Source organism: Lynx rufus, unplaced genomic scaffold (assembly GCF_022079265.1).
Source record: "Lynx rufus isolate CCGP_SWC_20201006 ecotype Redwood Valley unplaced genomic scaffold, mLynRuf1.p SCAF_23, whole genome shotgun sequence".
Taxonomy (NCBI): Eukaryota; Metazoa; Chordata; class Mammalia; order Carnivora; family Felidae; genus Lynx; species Lynx rufus.
Window position 1 is genome coordinate 5,182,355 of NW_025814838.1, and position 18,069 is coordinate 5,200,423.

The 18,069-nt window shown below is 46.8% G+C and overlaps 1 protein-coding gene across 14 annotated transcripts in view; it reads left to right on the forward strand.

Moving 5' to 3' along the window:
- The window catches only part of ARHGAP17 (Rho GTPase activating protein 17), a 154,023-nt gene that overhangs the window by 84,291 nt on the left and 51,663 nt on the right, over nucleotides 1–18,069 (forward strand). For 13 of the 14 annotated variants that reach the window (XR_006963612.1, XM_047087842.1, XM_047087845.1 and 10 more), the window contains one exon: nucleotides 14,623–14,662. Coding sequence is in view for 12 of the 14 variants with exons in the window: in XM_047087842.1 (XP_046943798.1) it covers nucleotides 14,623–14,662 (40 nt within the window). In the remaining 2 variants the exon portion in view is untranslated. Of the gene's footprint in view, nucleotides 1–14,619; nucleotides 14,663–18,069 lie in introns of those variants that run through there. The other variant, XM_047087852.1, reaches the window with a different exon arrangement.

Consider the following 18,069-nt stretch of genomic DNA (forward strand, 5'->3'; position numbering starts at 1 on the left):
ATTTTTTAAAATTTTTTTCATGTTTTTATTTATTTTCGAGAGAGAGCACGAGTGGGGAAGCGGCGGAGAGAGACAGAGACAGAGACAGAGACAGAGACAGAGAGACAGAGGGAAACACAGAATCCAAAGCGGGCTTCAGGCTCCGAGCTGTCAGCACAGAGCCTGATGCGGGGCTCAAACCCACAAACTGTGAGATCATGACCTGAGCCAAAGTCAGACGCTTAACTGGCTTGAGACACCCGGGTGCCCCTCGTTTGGATAATTTCTTTCAACTTCCAAACCTCTGATGAAACCCCTCATCTACTCATTCATTCAGTCCGCCTTTTTCACTAGATGCTCTAAGGTGCTTACTGTAATTGAGTTCCTGCAAAATAATTCCAACATCTTGGCCATCTTTGGATCTAGTTCCATTGACTGTGTGTCCTGATAATGCATAGTTTCTATTTTTCTCCTGTGGTGAGTTTTGACAGGATGCTAGCCACGTGTAGACACTGAGAGTGCCACACCTCTTGTGTCAGGCTGTTCGTGCAGGCACTCAGCTCTGCTAGTCTGTTGTTGCAGGAGTCTGGGCTCTGCTGTGGCTCTGGGCGCATTCAGTTCGCCACAGGCTTCCGCTTATTTGAGGGTCGGATGAAAATGTCTCCTTTGGCAGCTCTTGTTTATCTCAGTTGTCCTGCCTTACCCCCAAACTTAGTAGGACTTGTGTGCCTGCCTCAGGAGAGCTAGAACTCTCCTCAGCTCTCGTGCCCTCCCTACGGTAGTGGACCAGTGCCCGATACTCATTTTGAGGTGCAGAGGCCGGCAGGGACCGCTCCTCCTCTCGGTCGTTCCCACCGCTCTTCAGCAGGCTCTGCCTGTCTGAGCCTCGGATGGTCCCAGGGTCGGGGGTGTCGTCAGCTGTCCCTTGCCCTCCTTCCGTGGTGGGCGGCCATGACCTCCCGCTCCCCCTCAGACTCCAGCAGGCCCCACACACCCAAGCCTGAGGGGTTCCGGGGCCCGGGGTTCTCCCACCCCCGTTATCGCCTTGCGTGTGTTCTTCCCGCGCTCTCTTTCCCACCTCCGTCCACACTGCCTTCACATACCCTTCCTCAGCACCTAAGCTTCTAAATCCAGCTCACGGAGTAGGTCTCAAGAGCCATCACCAGTTTCAGAAAACCTTCCTGCTCTCTCAGGCCTGCATCAGATGCCCTCCCATCACTTCTAACCTTTGGTAAGTTATCATCATCTCTGCGTCTAGGTTTCTCATCTCCAGAATGGGTATGGTGATAGCATTGATGGCTTAGTTATCTTGAGGATTCAGTGAGTCCACACGTGCAAAGCACTCGGAACACAGAGGCGAAGAACGGGATCTCAGGAGCAAAATTGCCCAGACTCAGCGCCCTCCTGTGAAACCTGGAGCAGATCACATCACTTTTCAGTGCCTCCGTTTCCTCCTACCTAACGTGGAGATAACGATACTTACCCCCTGGATGTTACCGCAAATGTCAAGGGGATTAACTCTTACGAAGCACCTGGACCAGTGCCAAGCACATAGTATGAGCTCAGTAAACGTTAGTTAGCTGTGATGGTGGTGATGACAGCCCTCTCCTCTCGGAGGCCCTGTGCCTCACTCACTGCGCTGGAGCATAATTGCTTACTTTCCTTGACAGCCCTTGCGCCCAGTCAGCACAGGGGCCGTGACTCTTACTCGCGATGGCTCATGGAAGGGACTCCAATACATATTTGCTCAGTGACTAACTGAATGAAAAGGTTAGTGGCAAAGTATGCATGACACCCTGTGGGGTCGAATGCAGCGATGGGCCGTACTGTTCCACTCAGGGACCATTTCATCATTCTGAATATCCTTTGGAGGAAAAGCGTCTTTTTAAGAGTAAAAAAAAAAACTCGCGTTCTGTTTTGAGTCATCAATAGCGTCCTTCCCTCCATCAAGCCACGGTGTTGGAACACTCTTTTCTTTGACCTTTAAAAAAGGGCAAGTGAAGATTTATGGTGTTCTCCACCCAGAATCTCGTTGTCATCCAGCAAAAGAGCCTCACCCCAGTTTTCCAGGTGAACATTTTTTCCCTTCATTTTCTGAACCACGCTGATCATGGAACTTTCTGGGCTACATCTGCAATGTGTTCTCCTCCTTGACACTTAGAGGATCCACAGTTACTCCAAATTCTCTGCCTTGCATGCCTTGAAAAATATGTAGCATTTATTGTTGTTTATAGAGATACGACCGTACATTTGCAAAGCACAGCTCTGAAGGTTTCAAATATTCTCTTTTCTCACAAATATTCTGTTTTGTTGCAATCTCTTAAAAGTTGCATGAGATGGTTGATGCAAACGTAAATAAAGTGAGGTACAGGAATGTCACGAGTTGTATTTTTAGAGCATATGGTTAGTTTGTGGTGGAGCTGGGACCAGAATCTGGCGTGAAAACAAATGAGGAGAGAGTCCGCTTTGGTCAGGGACCTTAAAACTGCTCTTCCTGAGGGTCCAGAGGCTTCGGTTCCCATGTCATTTATTTAACGGGTGGCTGCCCCAATTTCCACACCCGTGAGATAGGGATAAAAATTGCCCGATAAGGGTACGTGTAAGAGAATAAAATGAAATAATTATGCAAAAGTGCTTTCATAACGGAGAGGAATGTACGAATGCAAGCTTAATCTAGTATTGGAAAGCTGGTTGATTGCCTGAGTTATGGTCCATGAATTCTAGCTTCTGTTCTGATTTTTTTCCTGATGAGAGAGACCTCCACATTTTATAGGTTTTTCTTGAACTTTTTAAAGCGTTTTTCAAGTTGATGGTTTATAGTCAGTGAGTCAGTCAGTCCTACCATTTCTTTTAAAATAGCAGCATGGCATCGGCCCAGATCGGACTGGGAGGGCTTCCTGCCTGTGTTCTTGTTCACTCCCTGAATAACTGCAGAGGCCCTCAAATGCTCTCCTACCTTTGGCCTGTCCTCCAGTGTCAGAATTTTCATTCTGAAACTCAAGTCTGATGCCACTCCAGGACAGAGAAACCATCAATGGCTCCCTGTTGCCCCTTAGTTCCTGGTTCTTGGTTCTTTTCAGCCAGGCCCCCCTCTCCTCTTCTTCTGTGCCCTAGTGTAGGACCCTTTGCGCATTCCGTCTCCCATACTGTTGGGGTCTGCTTAGGCTGCTTCCCTGTAAAGCCTTCCCTGGCCACACAATCCATTCTGCTTCTCTCTCTGCTCCCAGAAACTCGGAACAAAGTTGGTTCTTTACATTTCTGTCTTTCCTTTTAGCTCCCAAGGGTGGGGACTGCGGCTCATTTCTCTCCTTCTAGCCTCCCCAGTTCTTGACATTTAGAGAGGGCTCCACGAATACCGGCTGAATGAATGAAGATCTACACATCTCATAGCAAGGTCATCCTAAGATGGTTTCTGTCCAGAGAGTTCTTTGGCCCTCTGGGAAGGCACACCTGAGAACCACCAGGGCTGGCATTTTTATAGCCTCATTCCCAGCGGCGTCAGGCACAGAGGACTGAGACGTTGATCCTTTGATGAAGGGTTTTTGCTAACTCACCACATACTAGGTCTCTGAGTTTCTGTGCGTTACATGCCTGTGATTCTGTTTGGGGGCCTCCAGCCCATGCAGTGTGACCACAACCAACTCTTTGTTGTAGTTGAACGGGCTGCCCGCTTCTGTTGTGGTTTTATCTTTGTGTGGCCTGCACTTGGCCGTAACTTCTGGGAGAAGCTAGAACGCTTGGTCACTGCAGAAGCCTTCCACAGATAAGACTTAGCTTGGGAGTTATCTGAAGGTGGCGGTCATCTGTCGTACTGCTCCGGACAGCTGACGCTCCGTGAACCCTCGGAGACCCGGGACCACATTAATGAGCTGAAGGAGATGAATGGCATCGCTAAAGGATCACTGTGGTGGTGGCATTATTATGACCATCATTCCCATTTGACTGTGGAAGGCATGGGCACTCATATTTGCAGGGACCAAGCAACAGCACTGGGACTCCCAAGTCAGATCTGTCTGACCCCAGAGCCCTGACTCAGCTCGTACTGCATTCCGTCTCCTTCTTTGCCTGCGGTGAACCTTAGAGTCCGCCAGCCCTCGGGTTCTTATCTTTCAGCCTGCAAAGGCAGGAGCGTGAGCTCGGTTGTGAGTCACACACATCAGACCATGTTCCAGGCAGTACTGACCCAGCAAGGGTGCGGCCGCGGCCCGTTCTATGGGAGCACCTCTGTTTTTGCTACTGCCAGCCATTTACTGCTGGACCCTCTTTCTGTCGCGTCCTGGTGGTTACCGCGCCACCTGCCAGCTTCGGTCCTCTGACCCTCCTCCCTCGGGGGTTCTCAACCCTCGCCGTACTTTGGAATGGCCTGGGAAGCTTTACAACAGAATGCCCGGCCCTACCCCCAGAGGTTCCATTCGGTCATTCCGGCTTGGGGTCCGGGTATTAATCTTTCTGAAACCACCTTGGGATGTCATAGAATTCGCACGTTTTAAGTGCAACACTCGGTGATTTCTTTCTTTCTTTTCCTTTTTTAATGTTTATGTTTATTTTTGAGAGACAGAGAGACAGACAGACAGCGTGCAAGCAGGGGAGGAACAGAGAGAGAGGAAGACACAGAATCCGAAGCAGGCTCCAGGCTCTGAGCTGTCGGCATGGAGCCTGATGTGGGGCTTGAGCTCACGAACTGCGAGATCATGACCTGAGCCGAACGCAGTCAGACGCTTAACTGACTGAGCCACCCAGGCGCCCCCAAAACTCAGTGATTTCTTAGCAAACCGACAGCATCGTGTGACCGTCACCACAGTCTGATTTTACAAAAGTTCTCTCACCCCGATGAGATCCCTTAGGCCATTTTAGAGTCAGTCCTCAGTTCCACCCCTGCCCTCAGTTAACACTAATCTGCTTTCTGCCTGTGTAGATTTACTTTTTCTGGCCATTTCATAAAAATGGAATCATCTGGGGGTGGCTGGGTGGCTCAGTCAGTTAAACTCCAACTTTGGCTCGGGTCACACTCTCACCGTTAGTGAGATCGAGCCCCGCGTCGGGCCCTGTGCTGACAGATCAGAGCCTGGAGCCTGCTTCGGATCCTGTGTCTCCCTCTCTCTCTGCCCCTCCCCTGCTCGTGTTCTGTCTCTCTGTCTCTCAAAAATAAATATTAAAAAAAAAAAATGGAATCACCTGTAGTATTTTTAAAGCCCCCAGGATTATAATGTGTAGCTATGGTTGAGAATCGCTGTTACCTCTTGGATTTTTCTTTTTTTTTTTTTTTTACTACTGTTGCCTAGATTCACAGTGGCTCAGAGAAATCAATAGGCGCCTACAAGGGCTGCCTTTTAGATAAGCTGTAAGCGTAATGGGCACTTCAGATAAGCCGTAAGCACAATGGGTCCTGGACTGAGAACTTAATGATCATTTATTACCCGATTTTTATGGGAACGTGCTTTTCAAAGTCCAAATGTGCTGACTTAGGGAGAAGCATTTGGAAAAGAGCTTGCACAACCTGTCTTAAGATGCAGAGTGCCTCCCTGCCGGTGGCCACGGCACTGAGTCAGAGCCGAGCCCTGAATTCATGTGGCCTTGCCTTTGGCACTTCTGCTTTACATTTTTTTGTGTATGGCCTTTCGCCTCCGCCTGACTTCTTGCCCGGCTGTGGCAGTAAACTGAATCCCCCATCCCAGAACCGCCCCCCCCCTCCCCGATAGGATTTAGCTCCACATGCTTTGTCCGCATTGAGATCCTTTACAAAATATGTCTCACATATTTCTGCCTGCTTCAGTACATTTTGAAATGTCAAACTGAGCTGCCCTCAGGCCCAAGCAGGTTTACTATCTAAATGACTCCCCTGGGGAGACCACTGCAGGGACTTGCACAGTGTCCCCGGCAGCGAGCTTCCTTCCGACTTTGCCACGAGCAGAAATTGTTGGTGGAGCACATGGTTACAGCAGGGACAGCAAATAGATTCCATTTCATGTGCCAGAGGGGGAAAAAGGCCAACTGACCAAACAAAAAGCTGTGGGATAAGCTTACGTGCGTAGGAAGACAATAAAACCCAATTCCGTTTATGTGAGAATATAACCTTTCGTCTTATTGACTGGAATTCAAATAATAATATAGAGATTCAGTTAAGGGCCATCAGGGTTTTGTTATCGTTGTTTAAGGTAAAAAGTAAACGGTATTAATCTTAGGAAAGCTATAAATATGAAGGCAAATATGTACGTAGGTATACGTGTTAGGTATATACAAATAGGTATTAGGTATATTTCACCCATCCTATTACCAAAATACTTTGATCATTTTCCCTCTGAAAAATACCCTTTTTCTTTTAGTGTTATGCGGGGGGGGGGGGGTCTTCTGTTTTTCTTTTCCCATACTTTCCCTTTAGAAGTCTATAAACCCTCTTTTAAGTCTTTTAAAACTACTTTTGGAATGTGTAACAAATTGTTTCATTTATAAAGTGTCATAGGGTTCCTTTACTTTTAAAATCCCATTAGGTAGACTTCAGATCACTGCCCAGAAATTTAAGAAGACAGCTAATCTAATGAGACAGAACAGGAAAAACTCACCCAGTAGTTCCCTGGCTCACTGTGAAATCAGATGAGTGTGTCCAGACTGGGCACAGAGGCTCAAGTGGGTTTTGTAAAGGCTTGTACCAGGAGAGGACAGCGTTGCTCAAAATCTGGTTCCCGGCAGAATGCGTCTGGCCGCTGTCATTTCCCTGCAAATATAAATTTCATTGCAGTCGGTGACCATGTATGTCTTTGCCCTGTAGACCGTATTGAGACGCCTCAATTGATTGGTCATAGTTTATATTCTTTCTCAAACATGCACTTAAATACTTGCAGGTAACCAGCATTTCAAATCAGTTTATTAAAAATTCTCTCCATGTCTCCCCTTTTTTTTTTTTTGATACACCCAAGTGTGATTGTTTAAGTGAAAAACCAACAGAATTATGAGCTCTTGTGTGGATTCGTCAACCAAAGCCGTCAACACCACAATCTTGGGGCAGTGGGAAGGCACTGATGTTTGAAGTTCGTGTTGGCTCTCGGGTCGTGTGTTTGCCATCCCTGGGGAGAGAGGGACTGAGTGGTAAAAGGTGAGCTTTTGCTCTCGGGCTGAGAGTGGCTTAGAGCTGGTGAAATCCCAAAAAGCTAGCGGCGCCCCTTGCCTTCAGAAGAGCAAGTTGGGAACGCGCAGACATCCCCCTTCAAAGTAAGAAGAATTGGGAGTGATTAGAAAAGATCGAAGCTTCTTGGGAAACCACACTGAACCGGTACACAGATCAGAGGTCAGCAAACTATGCAGGTTTAAATGTTTGGCGAAAAAATCAGGAGAATATTTTGTGACCTAGGAAAGTTATGTGAACTCACATTTCAGCGGCCAGAAGTCACGGTTATTGGAACATGGCCAGGTCCATTCGTCTGTATGTTGTCTGTGACAACCTCTGTGTCTCAGCGGCAGAGCGGAGTAGTTGCAGCGGCAATGGTGTGGCCTGCAAGCCCGAAATATTTACGATCTGGCCTTTCCAGAAAACGTTTGCCGACGCCTGACCCAGGCAGTTGTATTTATTTAGAATTTGTCCTGACGTTGGTGTGTCGGTAAGGATCGGGAAGAGAACAATAGTTACAATATTTCAGTGGGTTTTGGGGAGGGGAGTGGGTGGAGGTGGGTAGGGGGAGGAGAGACATCACTTCTGATTTCCGCCTGTCCCCAACGTCCCCAGCATCGGGCTGTGCCTCACATTTGGACTGTATCATCAGAGTCAGCCGCCCCCGTTCATTTTAGCAGCAGCTTCTCAAACATGAGGCGGGACTTCGGAGAAGGCCGGCTACACGCCTCCAGACCGGCCTCACGTACCAGTCCTCAAAGTGACTCCAGAAAGCCTCCTTGCGAGGTTTGCACCACACCCCTTGAGGATCACTGGTGTGCAGCCGGGGTTGGCACCCTGGTTGGTAGGCAGCCAGAGAGTAAATATTTTGAGCTCCACAGGCCGTCTGGTCTCTGTCGCAGTAACGCCACCCTGCTGTTGTGGTGTGAAAGCAGCCATAGATGATGCAGAAACGTATCAGCCTGGCTGTGCTCCAGTCACACTTGATTTGTGCACACTGGAACTTGAATTTCGTATCGTCCTTGCGCATCGTATGTATGTTCCTCTTCTGAGTTTCTTTCCCCCACCCCCAGCCATTTTAAAGTAAAAACCATCAGCTTGCCATACAAAAATAGGCAGTGAGCTAGATTGGATCTGTAGGCCACAGTTTGCTGACCCCTGGTAATATGGGTAGTTTACTTGCTGTATTTTTTTCATTAAAAAAAAAACAACAACATTAGCTTTGGAAGGCACTATCATGTTTTAATTTTAGTCGCTGTGGATTTTACTGTGGAAGGCAATTCTACGCACACGTCTGCTTTTCTGCCTACTGCTATTGAATTTTTTTCTTGCTACCTCTGTTGAAATCTAGAAAGACCTTTTTTTCAAACCATTCTCTATTGTTGGGACAGCCATTTGCTTTTTCGTTAATGCATTCAGTGTGTATTTACGAAGCACCCACAATGGTGTGGCAGGCAGGTGGCCATGGCAAGCCGGGTGCTCCGGGGAAGGGGGCAGTGATGGCCGAGATAGACTTGGTCTCTGCCCCCGTGGATCTCTCTGGCTCGCAGGGAAGAGGTCAGTCATGCACAGTGCTTGGCAGATCACAGCATGCATTGAAGGTGTGGACTTGAGCATTTATTTCCACGGTCCCATAATACGTGCGTTATGCAGGTGGACGCGGCCCACGTGCAGTAGTCTGTATCCTGGGAAACAGGGTGGTGTTTCACATTAGTGGCATTGGGCATTTGAGTGTACCGATGGCAGAAACTTCTCCAGAAACCAGTCCACAATTAGAGTTGGAAATTGTCACGCCAGTTGGAGATTTTCCTTTGACCCTGTGTCCTAGTGTAAGCATCTGTGTCTTTCCAGGTAAGTTGAACTGCTTCAGGTTGGGGGCGTTTCCATTTTCTTCTGGCCCAGTAAGAGTGAGACTCCCGTTAGGCACGACTGAAAGGCGGCCATTACCACAACCAGTCAAGGGAACCGGGGAAGACATCAAGGCCTGCACAGCCCTGCTGCTTGTAGGTTTTGGGGATTACAAGGGAAAAAGTTAATGCTTTACCAATAAGTAATAAATTTAAAAATCCTGTCCTATGTAAGTAAGCCTTGTTTGAATGACTAGTGAGATTGCACGGTGGCTTGCATAGGAAAAAACAAACCCCAGAGTAAAATGGTGAGCCGGAAGTGCTTTCCTGCTTTGTATTGTTTTCCCAGTTACAGACAGGAAACATTCAAGTGTGTTTTCAAGCACAGAACATTGGACACAAAGAAGGCTCTGACGAAGCAGAAAAAAGACCTGTACACAAAAAGTTTAGGTCTGTGGAGCAAAATGTCTGATTGAAAACAATGTGATTTAGCAAGTATTATGTTTAATCGTTGGTTTGTGTTGTCTCTAGGTGCCTTGATAAGCTTAACATATTGCTCTCCCTCTTTGCTTTATTCATGAATTTTTAAAATCTGATCAAAAATCACATCTCAGGGGCGCCGGGGTGGCTCAGTCGGTTGAGTGTCCAACTCTTGATTTCAGCTCAGGTCATGATCTCGTGGTTCAGATTGTGAGATTGAGCCCTGCATCAGATTCTGTGCACTGATCTCGAGGAGCCTGCTTGGGATTCTCCCTCTCTCTCTGCCCCTCCCCTAGTCACACTCTCCCTGTCTCTCTCAAAATAAATAAGTAAACTTAAAAAAAAATCACATCTCAGTAAAAACCAAGTTTCTGTGGCTAATATACTCTTTGAATGGGCACCGTGGCCAGTATTCTGAGTAATTGCTAGACTTTCCCTGGGTAAAAATTCTACTGGCAAATTCTCTGGTAAAGATGAACACTCCCAAACAGTTCAGCATAGAAAGGGCTGAGCCTTGGACCAGACACAGTGATGAGAAAGATCGAGTCATTTGGAGCACATATTGGGGGAGGTAGGGACCATGGTGGTTCCCTAAAATTAAGGTGGGGACAGCATAGACCAATGGGGGTATCTTTGTGTGAAGGAGCCACCCCAGTTTGTATGTTACATTCTAGACTCATGATTCGTCACGAAAAGTAATCTTCCCAGATAGCCTGTATTCATGGTTTAGACGACTTAATGTTATTAAAACCTCCATACTACCCAAAGCTGTCTACAGTTTCAGTACAGTTCCTATCAAAATTCTAATGGCATTCTTCACAAAAAAAGAAAATAATTGTAAAATCCACATGGAACCACAAATGACTGAAACAGCAAAAGCAATCCTGAGCTAGAAGAACAAGGCTGGAGGCGTCACACTTCCCGATTTCAAACTCCTTGATCCTTGAACAACGTGGGTTTGAATTGCATGGGCCCACTTATATGCAGATTTTTTACAGCACAATACTGTAGATGTATTTTCTCTTCCATACAATTTGCTTATAACATTTTCTTTCTAGGGCTGCCTGGCTGGCTCAGTCGGTTAAGCGTCCAACTTCGACTCAGGTCATGGTCTTGCAGTTCGTGAGTTCGAGCCCTGCATTGGGCTCTGTGCTAACAGCTCAGAGTCTGAAGCCTGGTTTGGATTCTGTCTCCCTCTCTCTGTCCCTTACCTGCGCGCGCGCGCGCAAACTCTCTCTCTCTCTCTCTCTTTCTCTCAAAAGTAAATAAACATTAAAAGAATTTAAAAAGTAATTACATTTTCTAACTTTCTTTATTGTAAGAATACATTAAATAATGCACATAACATATAGTACATGTTAACCAACTATTTATGTTCTCAGTGATGCTTCTGGTCAACAGTAGCTACTAGTAGTTAAATTTTCAGGGAGTTAAAAGTTACGTGCCAATTGTTCACTGCACAGGGTCAACACCCCTAACTCCTATGTAGTTCAGGGGTCAGCTGTATATTACAAAGCAGTAGTCATCAAAATAGGATGGTATTGGCATAAAAAAGATACATAAATGGAACAGACTAGAAAGCCCAGAAATAAATCTGATTAAGAAGAGATATTGGATCTCTTTCTAAAATTAATTTTATCAATGTAATATATGGCTGAGTGTCCATAAAGGCAGGAAACATAGTGTAAACTTATTTTTAAGCAGTATGTTAACATTTTCATATAATATGTTCCACATATATTTCAGTCTCCAGATAACTTATTAGGTGAAGTACCTCTAAATCGAAAGCAAAGGGTCTAGTTGGTAAAATGAAAAAAAGGACAATAAATATATTGATTTGCTTTGTAGTTTTTACACTTTTGTATTCTTGTATAGTTTTGTGCAGACTGGCAGTTGGACTCATTGTTTTCAGTTAGAGTTAGGCTTCACTTGAAACCATGTCAAGCATGTCACTAAAAAATGTAACTAACGTACTATTTTTTAAACTTTGAAACTAAGTATGCATATAGTCTAAAAAGTCAAATATAATAGTAAAAGCCTTATTACAGTGGATCTTCTCTCTAGTAATCCCACTCTCCCACTTGAGACTCTCTAACCCCAGAGGAAGCTGTTTTCAAATTTCTGTTTATTTTGGCATTTACTCATGTCTACATGTATAGATAATATATAAACAGCTATCCTTCGAGTCATCAAGTTTTAGTTATTACCTATTGGCCCCCTGTCATGAAAAATGAGGGCTTAGTGCTCATGTGTGTGATTAGTGTGAGATCACACACGCTTTAGTGTATGATTTCCCTCTTTGCTTCTACTCCCTTATGCTTGCAATGCACTTAGAGTACAATTTTTGGATATATTACTGTTTGGTATTTACATTATTATATCCAATCAATTATTTGCAGCTAAGCATAGTAATGCAGTATGATTTTTTCTGATGGGCTTTTTGTTTTTCCCAAAGTTAACACTTGCTTTGTTTTTACATTTGCTTTATTATTTTTGTGGCTGTTGCAGTGCTGTGCTCGCTCATAAGTGTTTGACAGCCCCCCGCCCCCCCCCCACACACAAAGCCCCGGTTTGTATTGTTTGCATTTCTTTGTGTTGTATTCGAGTTTTCATTTCAAATGACCAGTGTGAGGTCACTGAACAAGTTGCTGAGAAAAGATGTACACAGTTGGTTTTCCTATACCATTGAGCTGTTACTAACGTTCTTATACCTGCTAACGGCCCACCTTCGGGTTTTGAAATTAAGTTTTTCTCTTCTGTTACATTTTTTAAAAAATTCCGTTTTGTAAAAGGACTTATTTGCTCTGAATCTCTTCTTTTGAACTTTGAGTGTTTTAGGAGGCCTTGAGGGCTTTTCTCTGTGTACACTTCTACTTACAGAAGGCAGAGATTTCAGAGCTCTGGCCAGAGAAGATGAGGCGGAAGTTACACAATCTCGTGGTGGTATTTTGCTAGAGGAGGGACAAGGCTATTGGCGAATAGGAGTTAGGGTGAAGCTGGGGCGGTCTGCGAGGCTGACTGTCGGAGTTCTTTCTGAGGCTGGTTGCTTGAGCTGCTGGTCAGCTGGGGCCCTGCTCCACTTCCCTAACTGGCATGACTACATATGTTTGGCGCTTCAGCAATGCCTGGCACCACGTATGCCAAGCAAGGGCTGGGATGGCAGATTTTGGCCCGCCGCTTGCAGGACTTGTTCATGGAATTTAAAGGCGGCCTCCTCTGAAAGCTGGGGCCTCGACCTCATCTCCAGGCCCTGCCCCTGCACACCAGGGAGGTATCTGAGTTAGGTCAGAGTTCTGATTTCCTGCAGAAACTGATGAGTGAGCCATTCCCATTGGCATCTCTGAGTTACGCAGGGCACCGCGGCGACAACTGGTGTTGGAATCCTCTGTGGCAATGCCGGCTTTTACTTGACATGCCATGGCCCAAGCGTGGGCTGGAAGCGTGCACCACCGTGCCTCATGCAGCTGGTGCTGCTCTGAGCTTAGCAGCGTTTGAAGGTCCTTCTCGGGGGTCCTATCAACTTGCCCGCCAAACGGCTTTTCCTTCTCGTGCATTAGACTCATTCAGAGGCAAGATCATGCAGCCTTCCATTCTGCGATATGTCTTATTAAAAGGCGTTACCGTTCTGGTTCATTGATGGTCTGCCTTTCTCCCCAGCTCCCCCAATGTTCAGGGCTGAAAAAGACTTTTTTCTTGTCCCTTTAAAAGTTTCCTTGTTCGAGGGCACCCGGGTGGCTCAGTCGGTCGGGCGTCTGACTCTGGCTTTTGGCTCAGGTCATAATCTTGCAGTTTGTGGGACTGAGCCCCACGTCGGGCTCTGTGCTGTCGGCATGGAGCCTGTTTGGTATTCTTTCTCTCCTTCTCTCTGTCTACCCTTTCCCTGCTTGCATGCTCTCTCTCTCTCTCTCTGTCTCTCAAAATAAATAAATAAACACTCAAAAATAATAAAAGTTTCCTTGTTCGTTTCAATGGGAATTGGGCAGGGGTGTCAAATGACTCGACTTAAATCACTGTTTGAACCAGGAAGTCCCACTATGGCACCTCGATTGCCATCATTCTGGGTATTACGTACAGCAACAGTGCTGCCCCTTTGGACTGCAGAGGAGTCCTCGGAAAGTACCGTGATCTGGCAACGGAGGCTCGAGCAACTCAGGCTGTTCCTCTGCCGATTGATGGCCGCCAGGTCGGCTTTCTGGAAAGGTCTACATAGTTGATAATTGGAAAGCATGAGTGGGAGAAAGCTGTGAAAATACTTTGTTTCTTTTTAAAGTAAAGATGAGATGCCTGAAGGAAGGAGTACTCAGTTGTTAACTATTTGTGTGTGTAGTATTGAATCACGTTCCTGGATTTGTGACAAACTTGTTTCAGTAAGGCTGTGTAGCTCAGAAATGATCGTTTTAGGAACTGAAGGTTCAGCTTCTCTACAGCGGTCTTTTTTTATTTTATTTTTTAAAATTTATTTTAAGTAGGCTCCATGCCCAATGTGGGGCATGACCCCCCAGATCTAGAGTTGCACATTCTACCGACTGAGCCAGCGAGGCGCCTCTAGAGCAGTCTTTTCTCCAAGGGTGGCCTGTGGGTCTCGGCCATGGAATTCTGGGAGGCAAGGGCCTCTTAAAGAAGCAGGATCTTGTTCTAGACCTGCTTTTGAACAGAGGTGAGGCCTGGAAACTGGCATTTTAAATCAGCACACTCCCCACCCTCAGTGATTCTATACACGCCCAGGTCTGGGAGCCACTGGTCTTGAGGCTTTGTTCTTGTTTGGGGTTGCTATTCTTTGCAGACTTTTGTTTGCTGGTTTTTTTCTTTGGTTTTGCTCAAGGAGCCCTCTGATTGGTGGAATTTCCACATTAGTGGAATTTCTCCGCATGTTATCATTCATTTCTTCCTGTTTTATTTATTATTTATTTTTTTATTTTAGAGAGAGAGAGCGTGCATACACAAGCGGGGAACAGGGGAGACAGGGGCCGAGGGAGACGGAGAGAACCCCAAGCAGGCGCCACCCTCCACACAGAGCCTGACGTGGGGTTTGATCCCACGACCCTGGATCATGACCTGAGCTGAAGTCAAGAGTTGAACGCTCGACCGACCGAGCCACCCAGGCGTCCGTCCCTAGCTGTTTTGTTTTAAACTCTGGGATAATAATTGTTACATTTGACGAGTTCCTTTGCATTTCTGGATTTCTGACTCTGAGCTTTTCATTTTTTCCCACAGAGCTGAGAAAACAGAAGTCCTCAGTGAAGATCTGTTACAGGTAACAAAATAAAATCTTCTTAAAGTGCTTTGCTTAAAGAGGAAAACAAAACAAAGCCTCATCGGCGAGAACTGAAGCAGATCTGTGTACGTACGTCTGTATGTATGATCTGAGACACGATGAGACTGATCGGCCTGGTCCCGAGCAGGAAAGAAAAGCAGTTGGGCTGCACGGTGATGAAAAGGGGATCTGGAACTTCGGTGTCATGTTGTGAAGTTCAGATGGGGCTGTCCTGCTTTCAAGTGCCAGGTGTCGGGGTGGGGTGGGGGAGGCGCTGGCTGGCCTGGCTGGTCCACTGGCACTGCAGCCTGGTCACGGGTCCCGGGCAGGCTGCGGGCCTGTCGCTCGCTGCTATGACGGTGTCCTTGATGGGACAGGCCCTGCCAGCAACAGCCTAGAGTTTCCACTTCTCTCTCATGCTATCATCCTCCACTTCTGGGCTGAGTTGGCTCCTGAAGGACTTAGAGTCTCAGTGACGGTGACCAGACCTGTCAGAACCACCCTGAGGCCCTGAGGTGGCCTGTTATCAGCCTGGACTTTTCTGCCCTGCAGGAGGGATATTTCCTGCAGGGACCTCGGCCGGGGCCACCGCACTTCGTCTCTCACAGGCTTCCCTAACTTTGGGGCTGGGGGTTTCTTCCAGAAGGCCTGGGGCCCTTTGTGCACATCCCTTCACTCGGCCTCAACCCCGTTCCGTCTCCGCCCACCCCAGAGCACACCGGGAAAGACAGAACCCTTCTGCACTGAGGTTTCCCTTAAGCCTCCTTGCTTGTGTCCTTGCTTCTCATTCCATGACCTTCAGCAGGTCTTTTCACCTGAGCCCCTGAAGACCAGCAGTCTGCTCCCGGGTGACTTTCTGTCTCTTCCCACAGAGAGGAGCTGGCATAGCTTAGAAAAATGGTGCCATGCCAGCCCATGTCAGAACATCCTTCTAAATTATGACAGCCACCTGCAGGTAGAAGATTCTGAGAGCACGTTTTTGTTATTGTTGTTGTTCTTTTTAAGGACCAGAAGTTTTTATTAAGAGTAGGAGGGTTTTTTTTTTTAAGAATTATTAGATAATCATATTCTTTTTTTTTTAATTTTTCTTTTTAATGTTTATTTTATTTTTGAGAGAGAGAGAGAGAATGTGAGCAGGGGAGGGGCAGAGAGAGAGGGAGACACAGAATCCGAAGCAGGCTCCAGGCTCTGAGCTGTCAGCACACAGCCCAATATGGGGCTTGAACTCCTGAACCGTGAATTCATGAGCTGAGCCAAAATTGGACACTTAACCAACTGAGCCACCCAGGAGCCCTGACAATCTTATTCTTAGTAATATTTGCTCATTGGCTTTTATCGTATATTTCAGCTTCACTTTCAGACTTTCAGAAATGTTGCTTGGGCTCGATAACCTTTAACTAGACTAGGTTTCACATCAGTGTTCTCTCTCCCACATCCCACGTTAGTAATAAATATGCACAACCTCCTTGAACCCTTGAAGCCCCAAGCCTTGCAGGCAGTTTGAGGACTGCAGAATTCCCACAGGAGGCAGGTGGCAACTGTCTGCTCCTGTCCCTTTCTTAGAACATCCACGGGGGCCTCAAGAGTTTGCCAGTTTCAAGGAACGCCTTGTTTCATCATGCAGATGCTTATCCCCCCACCCCACCCCACCCCCACCCCACCCCCATCCGCCATCATTGCCACAGGTGTTTCCCCCTTCTTTGACTATAAAGAAGAGAGTCCTGTTTGAAAGTGTGGAGGCTGGTGCCTGCCTACCCAGGTCTTTCCCTGACTGGCTCTGTGGCCTCAGGGGATTACTTAACTTCCTGTGCCTCAGTTTCCACTTCTCTAAAATGAGGATAATGGCGGTATCCACTCCATCAGATCATTAGCAGGAATTAACAGGTTAAATGGGAGAACACTAGGGATGGATCCTGGGCCATAGAAATTTTATTTTTTGTTTCTGGTGTGAGATTTCCCTTCACTTAATCGTGTGCTCCCTGTTTGATCTGTGAGAGCAGTTCAAATGGCTCTATTTTGCCTCTTATTTTTTGCTCATAAGTTTGTTGTGCTTGTGTGGAGTTTCCCTGGGAGGCTGTGAATCCCAGGAGGATGAGAACTACAGCTTATTTACTGTTGTTTTTCTGATACCTTGCACAGGGACTTAATACATGTACTTGACCTTTCAGCAAATATTAAATGAACACCTTGCGTTCGTGTTCCAGACAGTGTTCTGGGTATCTGGGATAAATCCGTGCACAGAACAGACCAAGGTCCCTGTCCCCCAGTGGACTTTATAATTTTCTAGTGGAAATTAGAATCAAAGCCAAATGGAGTTTTGTGGGGTTTTGTTTTTGTTTGATTTTGCCTGTTTTTTGTGGTCAGTAAAGAAGTGCATATTAGTTTTCCAGTGTGTTACAATGTGGTCATTATAAGATGAGGGGTCAGTGATGTGGCCACTGCTCCTTACATAAATGTGCCTGCTCGATCAGGGCCCTGGTAGTCGGGCCTTGGCTCTGAAGAAAAGCTGTGGGGCGGGGGGGGGGGGGGGGGAGCGCGGTGCGGACCTTCAGGAGAGAAGCATAGAACCATGTCATTGGGTAAAATGTTGTGGGGTAAAAATGCATTCTGCTTTGAATTTGTTGATTTTTCTTTAAAATAGAAAGCATCCCTGAGGGCCTGCACTCATTCTTAATGAGTCATCAGAATACACATTTTTGGCATTCCTTCCTGTGAAAAGCAGCTCTCTTTGCCATAAACAGCCATATCCCAGCAATAATATTTTGGGAAACTAAATCTTGATGCGTGGGTCCCTAAGTCAGTGTTTCTTGCAGTCCATTGTGCTTCAGGGGTTTAGTTAAAACCAAAGCAAAAACAAAGACAAAAACCCACCCTAACCCCAATAAAGAATAATTTTGAAAACAACTGACTTTGAATGGAAACTGTGGAGCCTTGATTTGGACTCTTCTGTCTGATGTCCCGTGTGTGGAAGGCTCTGCCACTATCCACAGGGGATGGCTTCTGACAGTCCCGTGGTTTTTCCACTTGGCTGTGGGTCTGGGCCTGAGGTGTTCATCTGCGGTTCTGCAGGCTGGCGCCGGGCCTTTGCAGGGAGCGCATAGCCCGACTGCCGCCACCCTTCCTGATAGGAGTTGTGGCCGTGACCGCGCCCCCTCCCTGCACACACACTTAGCCTTTAGGAGATCTAAACCCCTCAGTGTAGGAGAGGTAGGCGGTTCTGAACCAGGGGCCGTTTCGCCCACTGGGAGGATATTCATCAGTGTGTGGAGACACTTCTGGTTGTCACAACTCGGAATGGGGTGCACCTGGCATCTAGTGGGTAGACGCCAGAGAGATGAGGCTAAACGTACCATATGCACAGAGCAGCCCCCCTCGCCCCCCGACACACACACCCAGAATTATCTGGC